This window comes from Sciurus carolinensis, chromosome 11 (assembly GCF_902686445.1).
Source record: "Sciurus carolinensis chromosome 11, mSciCar1.2, whole genome shotgun sequence".
NCBI lineage: Eukaryota > Metazoa > Chordata > Mammalia > Rodentia > Sciuridae > Sciurus > Sciurus carolinensis.
Genome location: NC_062223.1, coordinates 118,642,704 through 118,662,288, shown reverse-complemented (window position 1 = coordinate 118,662,288; position 19,585 = coordinate 118,642,704). Strand labels below are relative to the sequence as shown.

Sequence of the window (19,585 nt, the reverse complement as noted above, 5' to 3'; positions counted from 1 at the left end):
GGACTCTAGGCACTGCTTGGGAAGGTAGTCAGTAAAGGCCATGGTGGCTTTACAGTCAGATAGAAGTGAGCTCAAACTGCATCTCTGTGATCTTCCTTGAGTTTGTCTTGTTTATTCCTCTTTGAGCCTCAGTTTCCCCATATATAGAATAGGTTATGTGAGGGTTAGAAGAGAGAATGATGGGGCTGTTTGCCATCGAAATGGGCAAGTTTGTGAAACCCAGGAAGGTGGTGTTGGTCCTGGCTGGACGCTACTCCGGACGCAAAGCTGTCATTGTTAACAACATTGATGATGGTGCATTATACCGTCCCTACAGCCATGCTCTGGTGGCTGGAATTGACCTCTATCCCCGCAAAGTGACAGCTGCCATGGGCAAGAAGAAAATTGCCAAAAGGTCAAAGGTCAAGACTTTTGTGAAAGATTATAACTACAATCATCTCATGCCCACAAGGTACTCGGTGGATAGCCCCTTGGACAAAACTGTTGTCACCAAGGATGTCTTCAGAGACCCTGCTCTTAAACGTAAGGCCCATCGGGAGGCCAAGGTTAAGTCTGAAGAGAGGTACAAGACAGGCAAGAACAAATGGTTCTTCCAGAAGCTTCGGTTTTAGATGATTTTTTTGTCATTTCCATCATTAAAAACAAAAATTTAAAAGAAAAAGAGAGAGAGAGAGAATGACTTCAAAGCACATAGCATTTGCTCAATTAATGGTAACTCCTATCACTATCATCACAGTTATGAGCTCATTATTGCTAATCAAGAACACTCTCCTGCTGGCTGTTTTCACCAGTTTCTACCTTGCAGGCCACATGGGTCATTCGACACCCACACTGTGACTTTCTGTTACTATTTTGACAGCTGGTTCCCAACAAGCGCAGGCAATGTACCGCCCCTCCGTCCACCTGCGCCCAGGTGTCTAATCCAGACCTCACATCCTGGGGGACCTAGAACACTCGTCTATCAATTGGTATCAGGCCTGACCCCTGCAGCGACCTGTTGAAATCCATTTCGGTCGCCAGAGCTCTCATTTCTATTAAAACTCCATTTGCCAAGAAAGCGGAAAGGTAATTATGAATCCTAGTCTTAAATCACTCCGCCGCTGAATTATTAAAGGGAAGAATTAAAAATAATCAGGCTTTTTCATTACACTTCATAGCAGGGAAATTAAAGGTGTAAGAATGTATTTTTTTCCTCGAATTTAAGTATTCATTTTGGAGATTTATAGGGGAGTTGAAATGATTCCCTGCATACCCAGCTCTCCTCTTTATAAAAGGGGGAGAGAGAAAACCTTGTAAAATTAAAAGGGAGATAGAGCGAAGAAGGGATTTAACATAAAGAAGTACAACTGAGTGTTTTGCATTTTAATACATTTTTTTTCTGCACAATTACACCACTGAGTGATATGGCAGGGAGAGATTAGGCTGCTGCTAATTCCAGACACTGGGTGGTGAGTGACAAAGGGGTCTCAGCAGTCGTTGGGTCAGAAAGGGCTGGCCCCAGATCTCAAGCGCTGTTTTGGTAGCCATGTTCCTCTGTCCTCTTCAGGGGCAGAAAATCCAAAGCACCATGCGGGGAGGAGCAGCGGCCTTGGATCCACGAGGAGGAGCACAGAGAAGAACTTTCTAGTCAGTGGTCAGATCTGGAAGAAGGTGAGCAGAGAGGGAACGTGAAGTGACTCTCCATCAACATTCCTCACCTGCACCGGGCCCTGGCCACCAAGGATGAGGACAGACACCGTATCATCTAGAGTTAGGGGAGAGACAGGAGGATTCTGGAAGGCCTTGGTCCTTAGAATGAACTCCCAAGGCCCCAGATGGATTGATAAGACAAAGGGATTACTAACTCTGCCTTCCCTGGTCCCAGCCTGGCAGGGGAAGGCAAGTCAGACACCCCTGGCTCAGATAAGAGACTGGTGTCAATGCCTCATCTCCCTGGGACTGGCTGCAAGGGACAGGAAATTCCAGCGTGAGCAGAGCTGGAGGGGATTCACCCAGCCAGGCCCTGGGGAGGAAGGGAGCAGCAGGGAGCCCAGGAGAGGCCTGCCTCCGAGGCCCAGCGTCCGTGTTCTTATGCTGCAGCAGCTGGGAGCACAGCCCTCCTGCTTACCTTCTGGGGACAGTATGAAGACAAAACAAGAACTGGGTGTGCCCTAGCACATGAGCACCATTGGCGACAGCTGGGGAGTCCCAGATCAGACCCAGGGGAGAGTGCTGGGAGCAGCCAGGCCCATCCAGATGTGCTTCAACAGCAGGCCTGCCTCTCCATGGGGATGCCAGGCAGGAACACCTCTGTCCTTCTACACACACTGCAACCGCTGAACCAGGGACAGGGTGGGAAGAGAGGTGGCCCCTCCCCCAGAGCACTCAGCCTCCTCCCCGCTCCCCGTGGTAATGAATTGCAGGGAAACGCTGCTGAGAGGTGTCAGAACAATTTCTATTAAACATAATTTCCTAATGAAAAGGTTACGAGGGAGCCCAGTGGAGCTAATCAGGATTGAATGCTCACTCCAACCACTCTGAGGGAGGGGACTTGAGGGCTGGTCTTTGGTTCCACCTGGTCTGGGCTACAGGGAAGAGGCCCTGGGGCCAGGTGAGGCCCTAAACAGCTTTCCGAAGCATCCCTCTTAAAGTCTTGCATGTGTTGTTATTTAGGGTCTGCAGGTGCCAGGCACTGCTGGGTGCCCCTGCAAAATGATATCATCATCCCCATTTTCAAGATGGCAAACCGAGGCTCTGAAAGGTCACATGGCTTGCCCAAGGTCAACCCGTAGACATGAGGAAGCAAAGGCAGGATTCAATCTGGAATCTAATTAAAAGTCAGCTGGCTTTGCCACCCTCCCTTCCCACCTCCAGGGTCCTGCCCACTAGGGGTACTTTTGAAGTCCTAGGCCCCGGGCAGGACTGGGACAGCACAGAGCAAGCAGAGTCTGCACAAGTCCTGTTCAGAAGTCCCATCTGTGCAGACTCCACCCTCACCCAGACTGTGAATTTGGATGTCTGTGAATAAGAAATCCAGTGTCACCAATGCAAAGTGGTTCTGTAACACATCCGAGGTTGTCACGGGTCCCTACTGAGCCTCCAAGGGGCCCGTCTGTCACTGCAACCAACTCAGGGTGGCCAGAGCCTCTAAAGGCTGTAAACAGGAGGCCCTGAACCTGTACACACACCCCACACTGCTCCCAGAAAGGGTCCCTTGTATCTGAGCAGGGACCTGCCTCCTTCACTCCCCAACACCCTGGATCTCAGATGCTAAATTCCTCCGTCAGCGTTATGCCAAGGGTGGCACCAGGCACATAGAACTAAAGGAGGGTGCTGTTTCAGAAAGTTCAGAGCTTCTTCCCAAGACCTCAGTTATAAGCTCTTTAGAAAGGGCCTCGCTCCCTGCTGGGAGGCTGGAGTGGAGGCTGGAGTGGGAGGGGCAAACGGTGTAGATCTGAAACTCAATAGTAATGAGCCCTGTTCTCTTGTGACTCAGAGGCTCCCCGCGCCACCAGAACCCAGCTGGGGAGAGTTTTAGGAACCTCAAGGTTTGGCTTTGCCAGAAGCTTTGGAGAGTGTTGAAATATCTCTTTGGAGGGGGAGGGATGTTCCAGAGGTGCCCTTGGGGAAGGAGGCAGGCCCTTAGAGGCAGCTCTGGAAGATCCTCTGGGCATCTCACCACCACCCCTACGTGCTGGGGAGAAGGGAGTGAAGCAACAGCAAGACCCAGATCGGTAGCAGATTCTCCTCCATCTTCCATCCATAGCCACGCTGGTCCCTTGGTGCCCCACCCCCCACACCCATCATTCTACACCTCTGATGAGCCCTTGGCTCTGCACCCCGCCCCAGCAGGGTGCGTCTCCCCATCCCTCATTACGATGAAGCTGTCACTGACTGCGACTGTCACGCATGAACCGGCCTTCCTGGGACCTTCAAAGCCTGGGAACAGCATGAAATATGCAGCCGCCTTCCCAGCTCCCACCCTCTAATTGCTCCACGCAGATTAAACTTGAATGTTGAAGCTCTGGCTGAGGACAGCCAATGCTTACGATCACTGAGATGGGAGTGGAGGGGCTCAGTTCCTGGATGTCTGAAGTGCTCCCCACCCCACCCCCATCCTTCCCAACGAAGTCATCTCCACTCGGCCCCTTTAGCCTGGAAGCGCAGGCAAGGTTTGGCAACCAGTGGTTCTCAAAGTGTGGTCTCCAGACCACCAACATCAGCACCACCTGAGAACTTCTTAGAAATGCAAACTCGCAAGCCCCACCCTTTAGCTACTGAGTCAGTAACCAGGGTGGGGTCCAGTAATTTGGAGTTTAACCAGACCACAAGGAAACTCTGAAACACGCTTAAGTTTGAGAACCATTGAACTAAAGATGGATTTTAGCAACCTGGAGTCTACATGATGGGGCTCTTTCTGGGTGCCAGGGTTGTGCTGTGGCAGGCAGGGAAGAAAGAAGTCACCTCCCCTGCATGGGGTTGGCTGGCTGTGACTAACACGGGGCAGGGGATAATGGGCACCAGGCTGCAGGTTGACCCTGCAAATCCTGGAGGCTGCGGAGGGGGAGAGTAGCAAGTACAGGGAACACGGCTCCAGGGTAGAGGGAACTTAAACGCAAATGTAAAAGATTGGGCAAGGCCCTGGGTTCAATCCCCAGGACCACAAAAAATTAAAATAAAATAAAATAAAAGATTGGGGCCAAAATTTGGGGAAATGGGGGCAATAACTCCAGCAAGCCCCATGTGTGCGGTGCCTGTTTACCAAGGACTATCGTATTCTGTGTCTCACTGGAAATGAGCAGAGCAGGAAGGATCATCCCATTTTACAGAAGAGAGGTGCCCTGGCTGAGGTCTCAGTGCCGGAAGTAGAAAGTTGGGCCAGGCTCCGCCCTTTTGACTCCCATTCCAAGGACCAGGAAGCTGGCGGATAGTTGGAGCCTGGCAGTGGCAGGCACTCAAGGAGCTGAGGGTGGCAGGGAAAGCCCTGAGGGACAGCAGGGAGCATCTGGTGTGTCTGCTGCCCCTGCATTGCCATGCACAGTGCTCCTTTGGCTTGAGTAGTATCTCAGCTTGGGCGAGCGATGTGTTCACCCCAGCTTCAAGGGACCCAGGAAGCCAAGGAGAAGGGTTGGGTGGAATTTGGCAGGGAAGAGGATCTCAGGAAGGTCCCTCTGGTGTGAACAGGAGGGAAGAAGTGAGGCTGCAGCCAGGGGTCAGGCACAGCCAGGTCCAGGATGACTGTGGGAGAGAGGAAGGGGACCTGGGAGGAGTGAATGGAGGGTCCCTTGATAGTGACACGTGGGCCTTACATAAGCCCTAAGAATGCCACCCATCCTCTTCTGGTGCCATTCTCCTCATCCCCCTTCCCCATCTCAGATGGTGATTCAGAGAACAGGCCCACTGGGGAGCCAGCTAAGGAGGAAGGACTGTTAATCTCCTTTGCATGTTCTCCACTCCCTCTGAGCTGTCCCCAGGGCCTGGCCTCAGACAGAGGCCAAGTCCAGACAGGCCACGGAGTAATTCATCCCATCCAGGGACCCCAGTCTCAGCCCATCTCTCTTCTTCAATTCCCACCTCAGGCCCCTATCCACCCCTCTTAACACTGTCCCTCAGCTGAGAAGTCCCTGTCCCCTCCCCCTGTATCCATTCCCCGAACTCACCTCCTGCAGGAAGTCTCCTCCTTAGTCCTCTTCAGCTTCTAGAACTTGCAACCAGAAGCATTTATCAATTCCTCACTCTTCCACCTACTATCCTTGTGATCACAGGCAAGTCACCTGACCTCTCTGGACCTTCGACTTCCTCACCCCATTCAGAGAGTGCTGTGGAGATCTGTGAGGGACTTGGCCACAGTGGGCACTCTGCCTGATACTTCCTACTACCCAGGACTCCTCAGAATTGACACACAAACAAGAAGAGCTGTATCCTCCCTGAGTTCTATTCTCCCTGTGGGAGAGGGAGAACCCTCTTCTCTTCCTTCCCCACCCATGCTGCAAGCACAGTGGTCCAAGGCCTGGGATGCAGAAATCATAGGCACACAGCAGGGGCAGAACAGTGGGCAGAATCCAAAGCAATCTATGAAAGCTCTCCACAGCCCACTCCCTTTGCCTTGGGGAAATGACGGTAGCATTTTCTCCAAAGACCTTCCTTCCTGGGAGAATGCGGCCCATGCTGACATTGACGTGCATTTGTTAATGCCCGGGCTCCTCCTTCTGTCAGTGAGGGCAGGGGGAGATCACGGCCAAGGTCCTTGAGAGAAGGAATCATACAGGACACACCTCTCTGCCCTCCAAGACTGCCAGAATGCTCCACCATGATCACAGTGAAGAGAGAGGGAAACAGAGGGAGGGAGAAGCCAATGCCTTGACCCAACCCCAAGTCTTTGGGGCTCAGCTTCATTGGGAGATTAGGGTAAGAATTCAAGTTCAGGCCAATATTAGGGTTGAGGTTAGAAGTGATGCTAGGGATTAGGAAGGGATGAGGGCTAGGGCTGTGATTCAGATTGGCCCTGGGTCAGGGATGGGTTCTGGTTAGAGATGGGCTCTGGACTCAGGCAGGGGTTAGTGTTAGGTAGGTCTGAAAGCTCTGGTGCTTGCAGCAGGCATCGGCGCTGGGGGTTGGGGTGGGAGCCCTGCAAGTGTCAAGTCTGACAGACCTCAGGGTGGAGGAGACAGTTGTAGCCAGTTATGCAGTACCAGGTGGGATCCATGGCCAGCACCACGGACAGCTCCACAGAACCGGCTCTTGTGGGCAAAGCAGCAGGTGTGGTTTCCCCAGTCCCCCAAGTCTTTCCATGATGTCACAGCCTCTGAGCTCAATCACCTGAGACTGACTCCTGAGAAGAGCAAGACAACACCATATTCTCCAGGGAGGGTAGGGCTCTCAGCTTGGATTCTAGTTGAGAAGCCTCTGCTTTGGACCTTTACAAAACCATCATCAGCACATTTCACTCAATTCCCAGGTTCACTCTGCTTTACATGACTTCTCTTATTCCTCTGATCCCTCTTCCCCATGGGGAAATCAGGGATCTCCCCAAATCCATGGTTTTCATCTCCTGTGTCACCTTCCCCTTATGTTCCCAGCCCCAAAGGGCTGACTCAGGTGCAGGTGAGGGACACTCGGCGAGCAGTGCCCGCTTCTCTGGCCTGACTAAGATTTCTCCTTACCCCTCAATATTCCCAGACACTTCTACCACAAGCAGACAAGCCAGGAGTGGGTACAAGCTTAAGGGCCGTAGTCACTGCACACACTCAGCCTCATGTCCTTGTGAGTCATAGGTAAAGACTTCCAAGGTCTTCACCCTCAGAACACCAATCCAGTCCCACAGAAGGTGGGGAGGGGAGGTCACCCTCATGTACTGAGTATCTTCTGTGTGCCAGATTTGGTCAACATTTTCTAATGGAGTCATCAAACTAACCCAGGGTGGCAGGTGAGACTATCCCATTTACAGATGAAGTCTGAGGCCCAGGAAGGTCAATAACCTGCACAGGACACCACACTGTCCAATAGCAGACCTGAGTCTGTTGACCCCAAAGCCTACTCTTTTCCCACTGTACCTTGAACTTTGGTTACCAAAGAGACTTCGAAACCAACTTGAAAGAACTCTCCACCTTAGCATCAGAAGGCATGGCCAGTCACAAACTCTGGCCTGGATAGCCAAGGTAATTTCACATCTCCTGGGAATCCCGAAGGCTGGGAAGAGTGGCTTTGTCATGCACCTGGGGTGAGTCCCCTCAAGGATCTAGAGGTTCACGTGAGCTGTCTCCTAGTGCTCAGGCAGTGGCCAAGCACTCGAGCAATATGACTTCCTCTGAGCTCCAGTCCCCAGTGAAACACCTCTGATGATGTATCTGCGTATGCCACAGATGCAGCCTGAAGCTAATCCCTGGGGAGAGGAGGTGGAAAATGTCCCCGGGCCACTGACTCTAGTGCTGGGAATCTACCCAATGCATTCCTTAGAAGTCACCTGGACTGGGGCAAAGGTGAACCTGGGAGAACAGGAAGGCACTGGTCTGGGGAGGTTTTGGGGGAGCTGCAAGCAGGGCCAGGCTCTCCTCCTGTCCCTCTGTGGTAATTAACAGGCCTTTGTTCCTGTCCCTGATCTCGTCTGGCAGAGCCTTAATCATCCTCTTCCCTGCAATGAGCAGCCTTCTCATTAGGGCCTTAAGAACCTCTATTATAAACATGTAAATGGAACTCAACGAGGAGGGAAATATTTGACTGCTCCAATTTCCTTTGTGCCGCTGCCAGCTCTGGGCTGCGCACGCCCGCGATTTCATTGCTCAGCAGCCCGGCGCCAGCAGGCTGCCCCCACCGCCCGGTCGCCACCGACCGCTCCATCTTCTCCTATCGGAATTTAATTACTTTCGCGGGCGAATGTTTGGAGAACCTTTCTCCATCAATTGATTCTGAAGTCAGATTTTTATTTCAAGATACTTAATGGCACTTGAACCATTGATGGGAATCTGGGAGCAGGTGAACTTGGGCCTTGGGAAACCCTATAACAAGGTTATGAAGGGTCATCACAGTTATCCCACTGCTTCTGTGCAGGTAGTATTTCAGTGAGCCCAGATTAATGGGAGTCTCTCTTCTTTAAGGTGTACAGAGAATCAGATTCCTGAGCCTCCATCTGGTCTAGACTGGAAGTTCTTTCTGATGTCTGCCTCATGTTAGGTGAATCTTTTGGGGGTGGGGGTAATGGGATTGAATCCAGGGGCGCTTTACCACTGAGCTATATCCCCAGCCCTTTTTAGTTTATTTTCAGACAGGGTCTTGGACTTGTGATCCTCCTGCCTCAGGATCCCAAGTCCCCAGGATTATAGGCTTGTACTGTGTCCAGCTGAAACTTTTTTTAATTCCTGTTTAGTCCTTGAAGAAAAAGGAGGAGTTCCATTAGCTGCAAAGAAGACACTAATGGTGGGTCGGCATCCTTCTCAGTGGGACAGTGGGACAAGGATGCTCTTCTCCTGCAGGCCTCTGAGAGCTGTTGTGATGGGGGCCCCGTTCAGTGAGCCCTCCACAGGCCTGTCTCCATCTTGACACCAGGGTCCCAGAGACACCTGTCCCCACCTCCCTCCCTTTCCCTTTCCAAGTCTACACATCCACTCCACTCACTCATCGAAGCCCAGATCCTCCCCCTCCTCAGGAAGCTGTTCTATACCATTAGGCCTTTTGCTTGTCCACTTAAGGAATGTCACCTAGGTGACAGGCCCCTTTTGACCCACAGCTGGTCATAGGTATAGGTTGCATATGTTGCTGATTGGACAGATTGCCCCCTGAGGGCCTCTCCTTGGGGGTGAAGACCATCCTTCCATTGCCCTCCCCCTCACCACCCAGCGCAGCGCCTGGAGTGACCTACCACCCACACCAACAAGGCTGCCAGTACAGTGGGCAGGTGGGTAGACGTCTGGTTGGTGGGTGAAGGGCGTGTTGGCTGGAGGGTTGCTGGGCCAGTGGAGTGGTGGGGAATAGGCACCCTGTGCAGGGCCTCTGCCACTCAGTTTTGTATCCACCCTCTTTGCCTGGCCAGGGACAAGGGAGCTGGGCCCTCTAAAGGCTTCTCCTTTACTGCCTGTCTCCCAGATAGGCCTTGTTAGGACAGGGGCAGGGAGCGCACTGCAGGAGGGACTGTCAGCAGCGTACAGGTCTTTCCAGAACCCGAGGGCGGCCTGCCTTCCCCAGCACAGCAGCAAACGGCTCGGTCATCCTGTGGGCCTGGGCTGTGCCTTCTCTGGCAAAGGCTCAGGGCTCAGCCCTGGGAAGGAGAGTGGGACATGGTGGGGGACAGGGGGACAAGCCCTTCCAGATTTGCCCCTGCCCCTACCTCTGCCTTCCTGTTTTGTTTAGTTTTGTTTTGTTTCTGCGGTGCCGGTGCCGGGGATTGAGCCCAGGGCTGGTTGGTGCTCTACTGCTGGGCCACATGCCCGGCTCTGTCCCTATGTTCATAGTAGGTCATCTCCTGTCATAATTAATAGCTCTTCGTATTAAACCTTTTCGTTTAATATTTCTGTGCCGTGTCTGTCTTCTGATTGGGTGGTGGGGTAATGGGTTAATAGACTAATTGGTGCGTCGGTCAATAGGCTAATTAGTGGGTAATAGGGTGGTGAAAGAATAGGTTGATTAGCAGAGTGGTGGGTTAGCAAGTTGGTTGACTGGTAGGTTATCCGGTTGGTGAACTGGTCAGCATGTGCTTAGAGCTTGCTGGGTTGGTGGCGTGGCAAGGTGCGGGATAATAGGTTGGCTGGTGCTCGGTGGGTCGGTTAGTGGGGTGACGGTGTGGTGGGCAGTTGGTGGACATGACTGGTTGATGGGTTAGTTGGAAGATGGGTGATGGGTTGGTGCTTCAGGCCTCGTAGGTGGCCTGGTCTACCCCCCAGTCAGAGCCACCAGGACATTTCCAAATTGCATTTTTCAAGAATCAGAAAAAGAGATTTCAGAAGGAAATTGCTTTCTCCCCTGCTCAGTGCAGATGGGGCTATTTTTTACTTGACTTTTTTTTTCCTCCCTTACAATCTCAGTAAAAAAAAAAATGAAAACATGGCTAAAGCTTATCCCCTTGTTTGGACCAGGCTTTATCCTTCCTGAGATCTGCAGAGGCCTCGAGATATCAGAGAGGCCGTGACAGAGGGGGCAAGGGTGGCACCTGGGTCCCATTCCTGCACACAGCTCTCCCCCAGGGGCCAGGCCCCGGGAGCAGAGGGAGAGGGCAGATCAGGGGACCCCACAGCTGAGAGAGCAGGGCAGGGTGGGGGCAGGGTGGGGGCTTCACTGTGTCCCGATTCCCCTTCCCGGAAGGCCCCACCAATCTGCAGGTCCCTCCAGGTCTCAGATCAGAGGCAAAGCATACAAGTACCCGCATCCTGCCAGAGTGACGGGACCTGAGCCAGGACTCTGAGGGCCACTCTCTGGAGGCAGCCAGTCTGAGCCAACTCCCAGCCTTGCTGGAACGTCACTTCTCCCCTGCCACAGTCTTCTCACCTGGGAGGGGGTGAGATGGACCTGCATGGCCACCTCTGGAGTTGAAGCCAGGACCAGACTCGTATGCAGGTGTCTCGAGTGGTGAGCAGACTCCCGCTGACTGACCACTCGTGCTGGGCTGCTCACTATGGTAAGAGTTTTAAATACATGGTCTCATTTTGTCCTCCCAAGAATCTTACAAGGCCTGTTGTTACCTCATCTAAAGAAAAGAAATTCAAGCTCAGAGAGGCTACAGAACCACCTAAAGTCACTCAGCTAGCCAGACCTCAGGTCCCTGCTCTTGACCCCAACACTGCTGTGAGGTGCTGATCCATGTTTGTGACCATCCCAAGAAATAAGTGGAGGAGGAATTTCAGGGTGAGCATGAAAACATACAGTGTGGGAGACTTCTGGAATTCCTCACAGGATAATAATGGTGGCTAATACCTACAGTGCCCTCTGCATGCAGGCACTCTGCCGAGTGTTCTGTCATATTAACTCATTAATCCTTACAACGACCCTCTGAGATAGGTACTGTTATTACTCTGATGTACAGATGAGGGAACTGAGGCACAGAAAAGTGTCTTAATTGTTGGAAGGCACAGGTCATATTAGCTGCTATGAGGTGTAGCCCCCGCCAGGACACGAGGGAGCCGCTTCCCTCCCATGACTCCCCTTCCCAAACTAGGACATATGTCAGGGGATGGGGACAAGGAACAAAGGCAACTACAGGCAGAGTGAGAGCCCAGACCAGGGCCACAGGGAGGCCGAGGTGCCCCTGCCCCTGACTTTCAGACCGAAGTCCCTTTCTGTCCTTACCACACCCCTGCTCCCCACCTCAGCCATCTAGTTTAAGGCCACATTGCTGAAAGTGGGGGGTGTAGTTCCAAGAGGGAAGAGAGAGGACATCAGTGGCTTGTGACTGTTTGGCTCTTGATCTGCCTGGCTCTCAATATCCCTCCTGAGCGTCCCCACCTCTGGACCTGTGCCAAACGCTGCTGCCCACCCCAATCTATCCCTTTTGCTGGTACTAAACTTCAGATGACAAGTCACCCAGTCACTGTAGTGGTGATAGGGAGCCAGGGACACAAAGGTCAGCACTTCCCCTGGGAATGAGACAGAAGTCCAAAGTGGACTGAGGGGAGAACTCACCAAAAGATGGCAGGTCGGGGACAAGAGTGCATCCCGACCCAGCAATTGCTGGGCTGTCAATGGGCAAGTGACACTGACTCTTAGCCAAGAGGCCTGACAAGGAGCTGTCCCCTCTAAACTTCCTCTCCAGGGATTCCTCCATCCATGCCGGCCCCTCCCTCCACAGCAGCCCCCCACCACACACAATTGCACGTGCGTTCACCAATAACAGTAACCTATGCACATTTTGTTGCCGAAAGATTTTGAAATAGTTGAAGTTGTGCACGATGACACACACCTGTAATCGCAGCAACTCAGGAGGCTGAGGCAGGAGGATGGCAAGTTCGAGGCCAGCCTCAGCAACTTAGCAAGGCCCTAAGCAATTTAGCAAGACCCTGTCTCAAAAATAAAAAATAAAAAGGCAAAAAGTTCTGGGGATGTGGTTCAGGGGTTAAGTGCCCCTGGGTTAAATTCCTGGTACAAAAAAATATATATCAAAATAGTTTCAAAGAATGTATATAATACTATAGGATTAAATATCTAAAAGGGTAGTTTCACCAAAGCAATAGTAGGGAAGCAGATCCACGGGCTAAAGAAGATGGAAGCAGCTGGCAGAGACAAGTGAGATGCAGAGGTAGTGACTTAGGGAGAGACCAAGACAGCCTCCATCCCCCGCAGCTACTCATGGTCCTGGCCAGGTCCAGGGTCCCTTTCCTATTAACAACTTTCAAGACACAGGGAAAAGGAAAGTGGGACAATGAGGTGAGATCAGAGAGGACATTTTCATACTCAGAAAATTTCACTAAATTAGCTCTGGGTACAGGACAGCCACAGCAGCAAGGAAAACAGGACAAGATCCTCAGAACCCATGAGACAGACACTCACCTGCAGAAAATAAGTAGTCTGCCTATGTGTTCATTACACCCTTCACTGCATCCAGGATGTTGCCTGGCACATAGTAGCTGCTCAATAAAAAAACCCAACAAATGAATGAATATCAGTTTTCCAACCCAAACTAAGATTTTTCTGGCAACTTGGGCCTGAGGAAAAACCATTATCCATGGGTTGTCCTAAACAGGCCACGGAGGAGCGTGGTGGGCAATTCATTTGCTCATTCACTCACACACGCTATGATGCTCATTATGCCCCTGTGTAGCAATCACTGCTGCAGATGAAGTGGTGAACAAAATAGGAGAATTCCTGTCTGCAGGGAGCTTTGGCTGCACTGGCAGGGGATGAGCAGTGCCCGATGGGCACAGACGACTGAGGCGCTGGCGTGCTGGAAGACTTTGAGTCTGTGGCGGAAATAGAAAGTGCAGAGTAGGGGCGGGATTGGGCCTCAAACAGGTGACAGCCCTCTAACGGGGAACTGAAGGAAGCGAGGGAGCGAGCCAGGCAGACACCTGGGGAAGAACAGTGCCGCGGTTCCAGGTGGGGCCTGCCGAGGAGTCCGGGGGGGCTGGCTGGCACTTGAGCAAGGGGAGCGGGGGGGCAATGGGATGTGGGCAGGGCAGTGGCTGGGCGGGCTTGGTGACTGTTGAAAGCTGGGCTTTCCCAGGAGCTGAGGAGGGAGCAAGATGCTAGGCACAGACTGAGGTCACAGAGGGGACTGGAGACAGGGTGGACGGGAAGTGGCTGTGTTCTGGGTGTATCTCCAGGGTTCACAGGCAGGATTCCCGGAGGGGCTGGGCATAGGTGTGAGGAGAGAAGCAGATGAGCCGCTCTTGGTGACCTTCCCCTTTCAAAAGTCTCCACCGCGCACGCTAGAGGGAGAGTTGTGGGCCACCTCCCTGCAGGGCCTCGCAGCAGCCAGGGCCAGAGCCCTTCCCCAGATTGCCTCCCAGCCAGCTGGCACCCTCTGGCCACCAGCCCAGATTGGAGAGAGAGGGTTGCCGCCAGCCCAGGAAGGGCAGTTGAGCCCGGCCACAGGCCAGCTGTGGGTCACTACTTCTATCCGGGTGGCAGGGACCAGCTCGGCCAGGGGCCTCCAGCACAGGATGGCAACAGGTTCCTTCACAGCCCCAGAGCCCACCCAGGAGCGCCACATTCACACACACCCTCAGACACACACTCACAGGCTCACACGCACAGAGGCACACGCTCATCCATCCACACGCCCGTATTCACACCTTGCAGGCGGCTCCTGTGCTGGTCATCCCGTTAATCCCCTCCCTTCCACTGCCAGAGTCCAGTGGTCTGCTGCTGGGGGTGTGGCTCCAGGGCACAGCACCTGCTTTGCGTGTGCAAGACCCTGGGCCCAACCCCCCGTACAACCAAGGGAAAAAAATAAAAAATACAGTAGTCTGTGACCTTCTGTGGTTTGTTGACCTCACTGAGAATCCCATAAAAGCCAGGGACAGAAAAAGCACCCCATCTCTCTCTCTGTGTCTCTCTCGCTCTCTCACACACACTCCCATGCACACTCAATACTCTTACACATTCACACACTCGCTGTGTGGATTTGCACTGATCACACTCCATTTTGCATTTCAGGAGCTTATGCTAGAGGCCCCCAGGGACCTGGCTTGCCAGCCCTGAGTCCCAGCAGAGGTGAAGTCCAGCCCTCGGGTACTGGGCACCTACCTGGAGGCCTGAGGGTCTAGAAGCTAGTGGGGTGAAAAGGACAGGAGCTCCTGGTCCTGCAGCTCTCTGCCACTTCCCTTCAGCAGTCCCTCCTGCTTAGGCACAGGGGTGGAAAAGCGAGTAAGACACTTGGTGGAAAGGGGGAAGAAAAATGAGCACTTACTACACGCCAGGCCTGTGCCAGGCGCTTGGAACCCTCAGCTCCAATCTTGACACCTCAGCCAAGGCAGGCCTGAGGACCACAGCCTGTCCGCGGCGGGCTCCGAGGCCCCTGGGACCCTGACTTGGTCCCTCCACCCAGCAGCTCTGCCTTGCCTGCCTCTCCACTCACTTGCTCAGAAAGGCGTCTGGTTTGGGCCCTGGTCTGCCCGCAGTGCAGGCGAGGACAGGTCAGGGGCCCAAGAAGGCAGCCTGGCAAGGGACTCCCGGGTTGGCCAGCACGCCCAGCCCTCTGGGTCCTAGAGCCAGTGGAAAGCAGAGGGGAGGGAGCCAGGAGCTGGCAGGCTAAGCAAGATGAAATATTGATGCTCGTGTCCTGGTAAAGCGGAGAACGCTGCTTGTCCATGAATAAAAGATAAGTCGGAGGAGCAGCCTGGGCAGCAGATTAATTAATCTAAGTGAGCGCGCGCTCGCGCCGTGGGGGAGGGGCGCGGCTGGAGCAGACAGACTGTCCCAGCCCAAGGACCCAGATGCAGAAAAGCCAGCAGAGTCTTCAGTGCCAGGCAGACAGCTGGGGAAGGCTGTGGGCAGGGCAACGGGGAGAGGGACAGAGGTGGCCAGCCTTCCAGGACCAGCCTGGGCCACTGCCCAGTGCCTGAGGGGACCACCCAAGATGACAGCATCCCTGGCAGATGGGGACCACAGAGGCCAGCTGCTCTGGGAATGATCCTTGCCAGGGCCAGAGTCCCTCGTCCTTTCCTGATGCGTTGCCTTCCTCAGAGAGCGTGAGAGAACCAGGATAAGAGGGGGACAGTGGGGAGACAGTCGCGGGCAGCAGGTCAAAGATGGGCGTAGAAAGTTGACCCTGAGCCAATCACTGCTCCCGTGTGGACAGGACGCTGGGCTTTGTTCCTGAGGAGCGGAGCGATGGCCACTCGGGCCCTCTCCACGCTCAGCCTGAGGCAACCCAGGACCGACCTGAAGGTCTTGCCTCAGGACAACATGGAAACCCATTGGTGGAGGCGAGCTGGCTGAGGCTTCTTGGAAGCGGTAGTGGAGGTCTCACCAGGAGATGGGTCACTGCCTGTTTATTTGTCATCCACTGGCTGTAGGGGCTTCACAGGTTCTTATGTTTTCTAAGGGTGACATTAGGACAGAGTGACAAGACCTGTCCTCATGCTCCCCATCCACAGGGTCCTGAAGGAGGGCGTCAGCTCCAGGCGCTGCAGTGTCCTGAGCCCCAGGGCGAGAGCCTCCTCCCCAACCACCCTCAGCAGCACCAGGCACCCTCTGCACCCGGGGCACTTCTGCCCTGTGTCCATGGACGTAGACCCACCTCTGCAACTGTTCCCTGGGCCAGGGCCAGGTCAGACTCCAGGTGGCCTCAGCTGGTGCCAGGCACATCCCCAGCCAGATGGCAGGACACCTCCAGCTGGTCCCTTTGCTCCATTCTGAACCACAGTTCATGGTCAGGAGCAGCTTCTGGAAATCAGCCCAAGAGCAGGCCAAGGGAGAAGATGCCGGGCAGTGGGCATCCGCCCAGACTGGTTCCCTCCACAGCCACAGCCATGACCTCAGCCTGCCTCCTGCTCCAGGAAGCCGCCTGCCACGTCCCTGGACCCCACAACCCCTGCTCCTCTGGCCAGCTCTCGGCGTTTCCCGTCTGTCCTGCTCACTGGACCGTTCACCACAAGCAGCCTGCTGACCTCTCTTGTACTTTGTCTCATATTTTTTTATTTCATTTTGTTTCATGTAGGTTAGTCTTGCCTCTTCCGTTAATTCTTAGCTTCTTGAACGCAGGAGCAATCTTTCTGTCCCTACAGTCCCCTGAAGCCCTGCCTGTGGGAGACGTGCTGCACAGATGTCTAAGTAAGCCAGTGAGCGAGAGCAAGACAGGACCCAAGACTGAAGCAGAGGAGGCAGGACTATCCCAGGGTTCCAGGAAAGATTCCAGAATCCTCACTGTCACTTAGACCTGGAGCTGGCCAGGGTGGGAGCTAGGGTGGGTGACCTTCACCAGTCCAGAAGTAATCACAGGTTCTCTGGAGTCTTTCCAGGAGATGAGGAACGGTCAGGAGGCTGACCCGGGAGGCACATACATTGTCACACGCACATCCCAGCCTTTCACCTCCGAAGCAGGAATTTCTACCGGGGTGGATTTCTGAGAAAAGTGGCTGGGAGCCCAGGACCTCTCATTGCTGTAGTCACAGTGCCACCTGCTGGCCATCTGTGGCATAGCCGCGGGGCTGCTCCGCAGCAACTACTGACTTCTGTACATTCATCCAACAAATATTTATTCTGTGCTTACTGAGTAGCAGGCAGCATTTTAAGTGTTGGGTTAACAGTAATGAGCAAAACAGGCTGAGAGCCCTTCCCAGAGCCCCCATTCTAGCAGGGGACACGGTAATAAACAAGGCCAACACTAAAGCACACGGCAGGTCAGAGGCTGAAGCACCAAGGAGAAAAACAAAGCAAGAAGCAGGTGGGGAGTCCTGGCCCAAGCGGTGACTTTTGGGAAACATCTGGAAGGAGATGAGGAGAGAGTCCTGCAGACTTCTGAGCAAGAGCAGCCCAGACAGGGGGAACAGTGAGCTCGAAGACCAAGTCACACCTGGTGTGTCTGGGGACAGAGAGGAGTGCGTGGGGATTACGAGGGAAGGAGCCAGAACCTGCAGCGTGACCCCGAAGCCCATGGCAAGGGTTTTGCCTCCTGACACGGAGCTTTGCTGCCAGGCTCTGAGCAGAGGAACACCATTGACTCGCTGGCCTTTTAAAAGGACCTCTCTGCTCTGTGCTGAGAACAGACTGGAGTCAAGGTAGACACAGGGACACCTCCACAACTCCCCAGCAGAAGGTGGCTTGGCCCCAGGGGAGCGGAGTGGTGGGGGGAAGTGACAGGGCTTTCTGGGTTAGGAGAGAAAGACGAGAGAGAATGACCGCAAGGCCTCAGGCACAGAAAGAATGTGTCCCCTCAGCTGAGACCTGGGACTGGCAACTGGATGGGATTTAGGATTTGTCAGGTCAGAGTCGCCTCTCAGAAGAGCAGGGGAAATGCCCAGGGGCTAGCAGGGTACCGGAGTCTGGAGCTCAGTGGGGAGGCCCTGCCTGGAGCCACACTCTGAGAGTCATTGGCACTTGGGTGACATTTAAAGTCATGAGACTGGCCAGGCACGGTGGCACATATCCGTGATCCCAGCAACTCAGGAGGCTGAGGCAGGAGGATTGCAAATTCAAAGCCAGCTTGGGCAATTTAACGAGAGCCTTTCTCAAAATAAAAAGGGCTGGAGGGGTAGCTCAGTGGGTTCCATCCCCAGCACCAAAAAAATAAAAATAAAAAAATAAAGTTGTGCGCCTGGAGGAGATCCCCAATACCCCAAGGGACCAAGGACAAAACCCTGAAGCTCTCTGACATCTCAAGGTCAGGAAGATGTCAGGAACAGCGAAGGAGAGTGAAAAGAAGGGAGAGGAAGGAGAGGAAGCCAGGACAGTTCCGGACCCCAAGTCAGAGAGAAGGGAGTGATTAACTGCTAATCCTCAGTCAGGCTGAGAAAGGCCTCCTGGGGTTAGCCATGTAGAAGTCACCAACCTTGACCAGTTTGGGTGCCACAGTGGGGATAAAAGCCTGACAGGAGTAAGTTCAAAAGAAAATGAGAGAAGAGAAATTGAAAACCAGCTGAAAAAATTATTTTGTGAAGTTTGCTATAAAAGGGAGGAGGGAGATGGTGAAGGGGGAGGGGCAGAGGGTCAAGGCAGCTCTTTTTCTTTTGTTTCATGGCAGGGGTTGTGGTTTGTTTTAAAGTGGGGAAAATAAGAGCCTCCCAGCATTAGGCAGGGTGACTAGGGGAGGGGAAGCTGCTAGTGGGGAGCAGGGGAGAACACTGAGCCCGCTGTCCTCCAGCCAGAGAGAAGATGGGACCATGTTTCCAGGTAATGCGCACCTCACACCTCAAGGATGGCTACAATGGAAAGCTGGTAATAAGCTGGGCGTCATGGTGCGCACCTGTTATCCCAGCATCTTGGGAGGCTGAGGCAGGAGGACTGCAAGTTTAAGGAGGCCAGCCTCAGTTGCCCTGAGCAACTTAGTAGTGTCTCAAAATTCAAAAATAAATAAATAAATAAAAGAACTAGGGATATAGCTCAGTGGTAGAGCATCCCTGGGTTCCATCCCTAGTCCTAAAATATACATAAATAAATAGGCAGATAATAACAAGCACCGTTGAGGAGGTGGAGAAATCCCAACCTGCCTGCTGGAGGGAATGTAAAAGGTGACAAGCACTTCTGAGGACAGTGGCAGCTCTTCAGACCTGCAGTCACCACAGGGCCCGCAGTTCCGCTCCTGGATACTGACCCGAGAGCAACAAAAACATAAGCCACCAAAAGCAGAAATGGAAGGAAGCCCTGAATAACCCACCTGCTCCCAGTTCTTGGCTGAAGCCTCCAGTTGCGCCATTTCTGCACCTCGCCCACCGGCCTGCTCATAGTTACTTGCTTTTATTTGACTACACCTAACACCTCCGGTGCGGGGGTCCTCCGATCACCTTCCCTCACGCCTGGATCCATAAAAATCCCCAAGCCCCATCCTTGGGGCAGCTGATTAGAGGCTTGGGTCTCGGTCTCCTCACCCTTGGCTGCCTCCTGACAGAACTCTCTTTTGCAGAACTCATGCTTACTGCGATTGGCACACTGTGGGGCAGACAAAACAAGTCTCACTTGGTAACAAAATTGCACACAACTATTTGTCAAAGCACTATTTATAATAGCCAAAAAGTGAAAACAATCC

The 19,585-nt window shown here is 53.4% G+C and overlaps 1 protein-coding gene across 1 annotated transcript; it reads left to right on the top strand.

Moving 5' to 3' along the window:
- Nucleotides 1-200: 200 nt before the first annotated feature.
- On the top strand, nucleotides 201-628 carry LOC124960341 (60S ribosomal protein L27-like). Its single transcript, XM_047519071.1, has one exon. It carries the CDS (start codon nucleotides 201-203, stop codon nucleotides 609-611), a length of 411 nt encoding a protein of 136 aa, XP_047375027.1. The 3' UTR covers nucleotides 612-628.
- Nucleotides 629-19,585: the final 18,957 nt, after the last annotated feature.

Excerpts from the sequence above, each read along its gene's own strand:
- LOC124960341 (XM_047519071.1), top strand. The coding sequence starts at position 201 with ATGGGCAAGTTTGTGAAACCCAGGAAGGTGGTGTTGGTCCTGGCTGGA.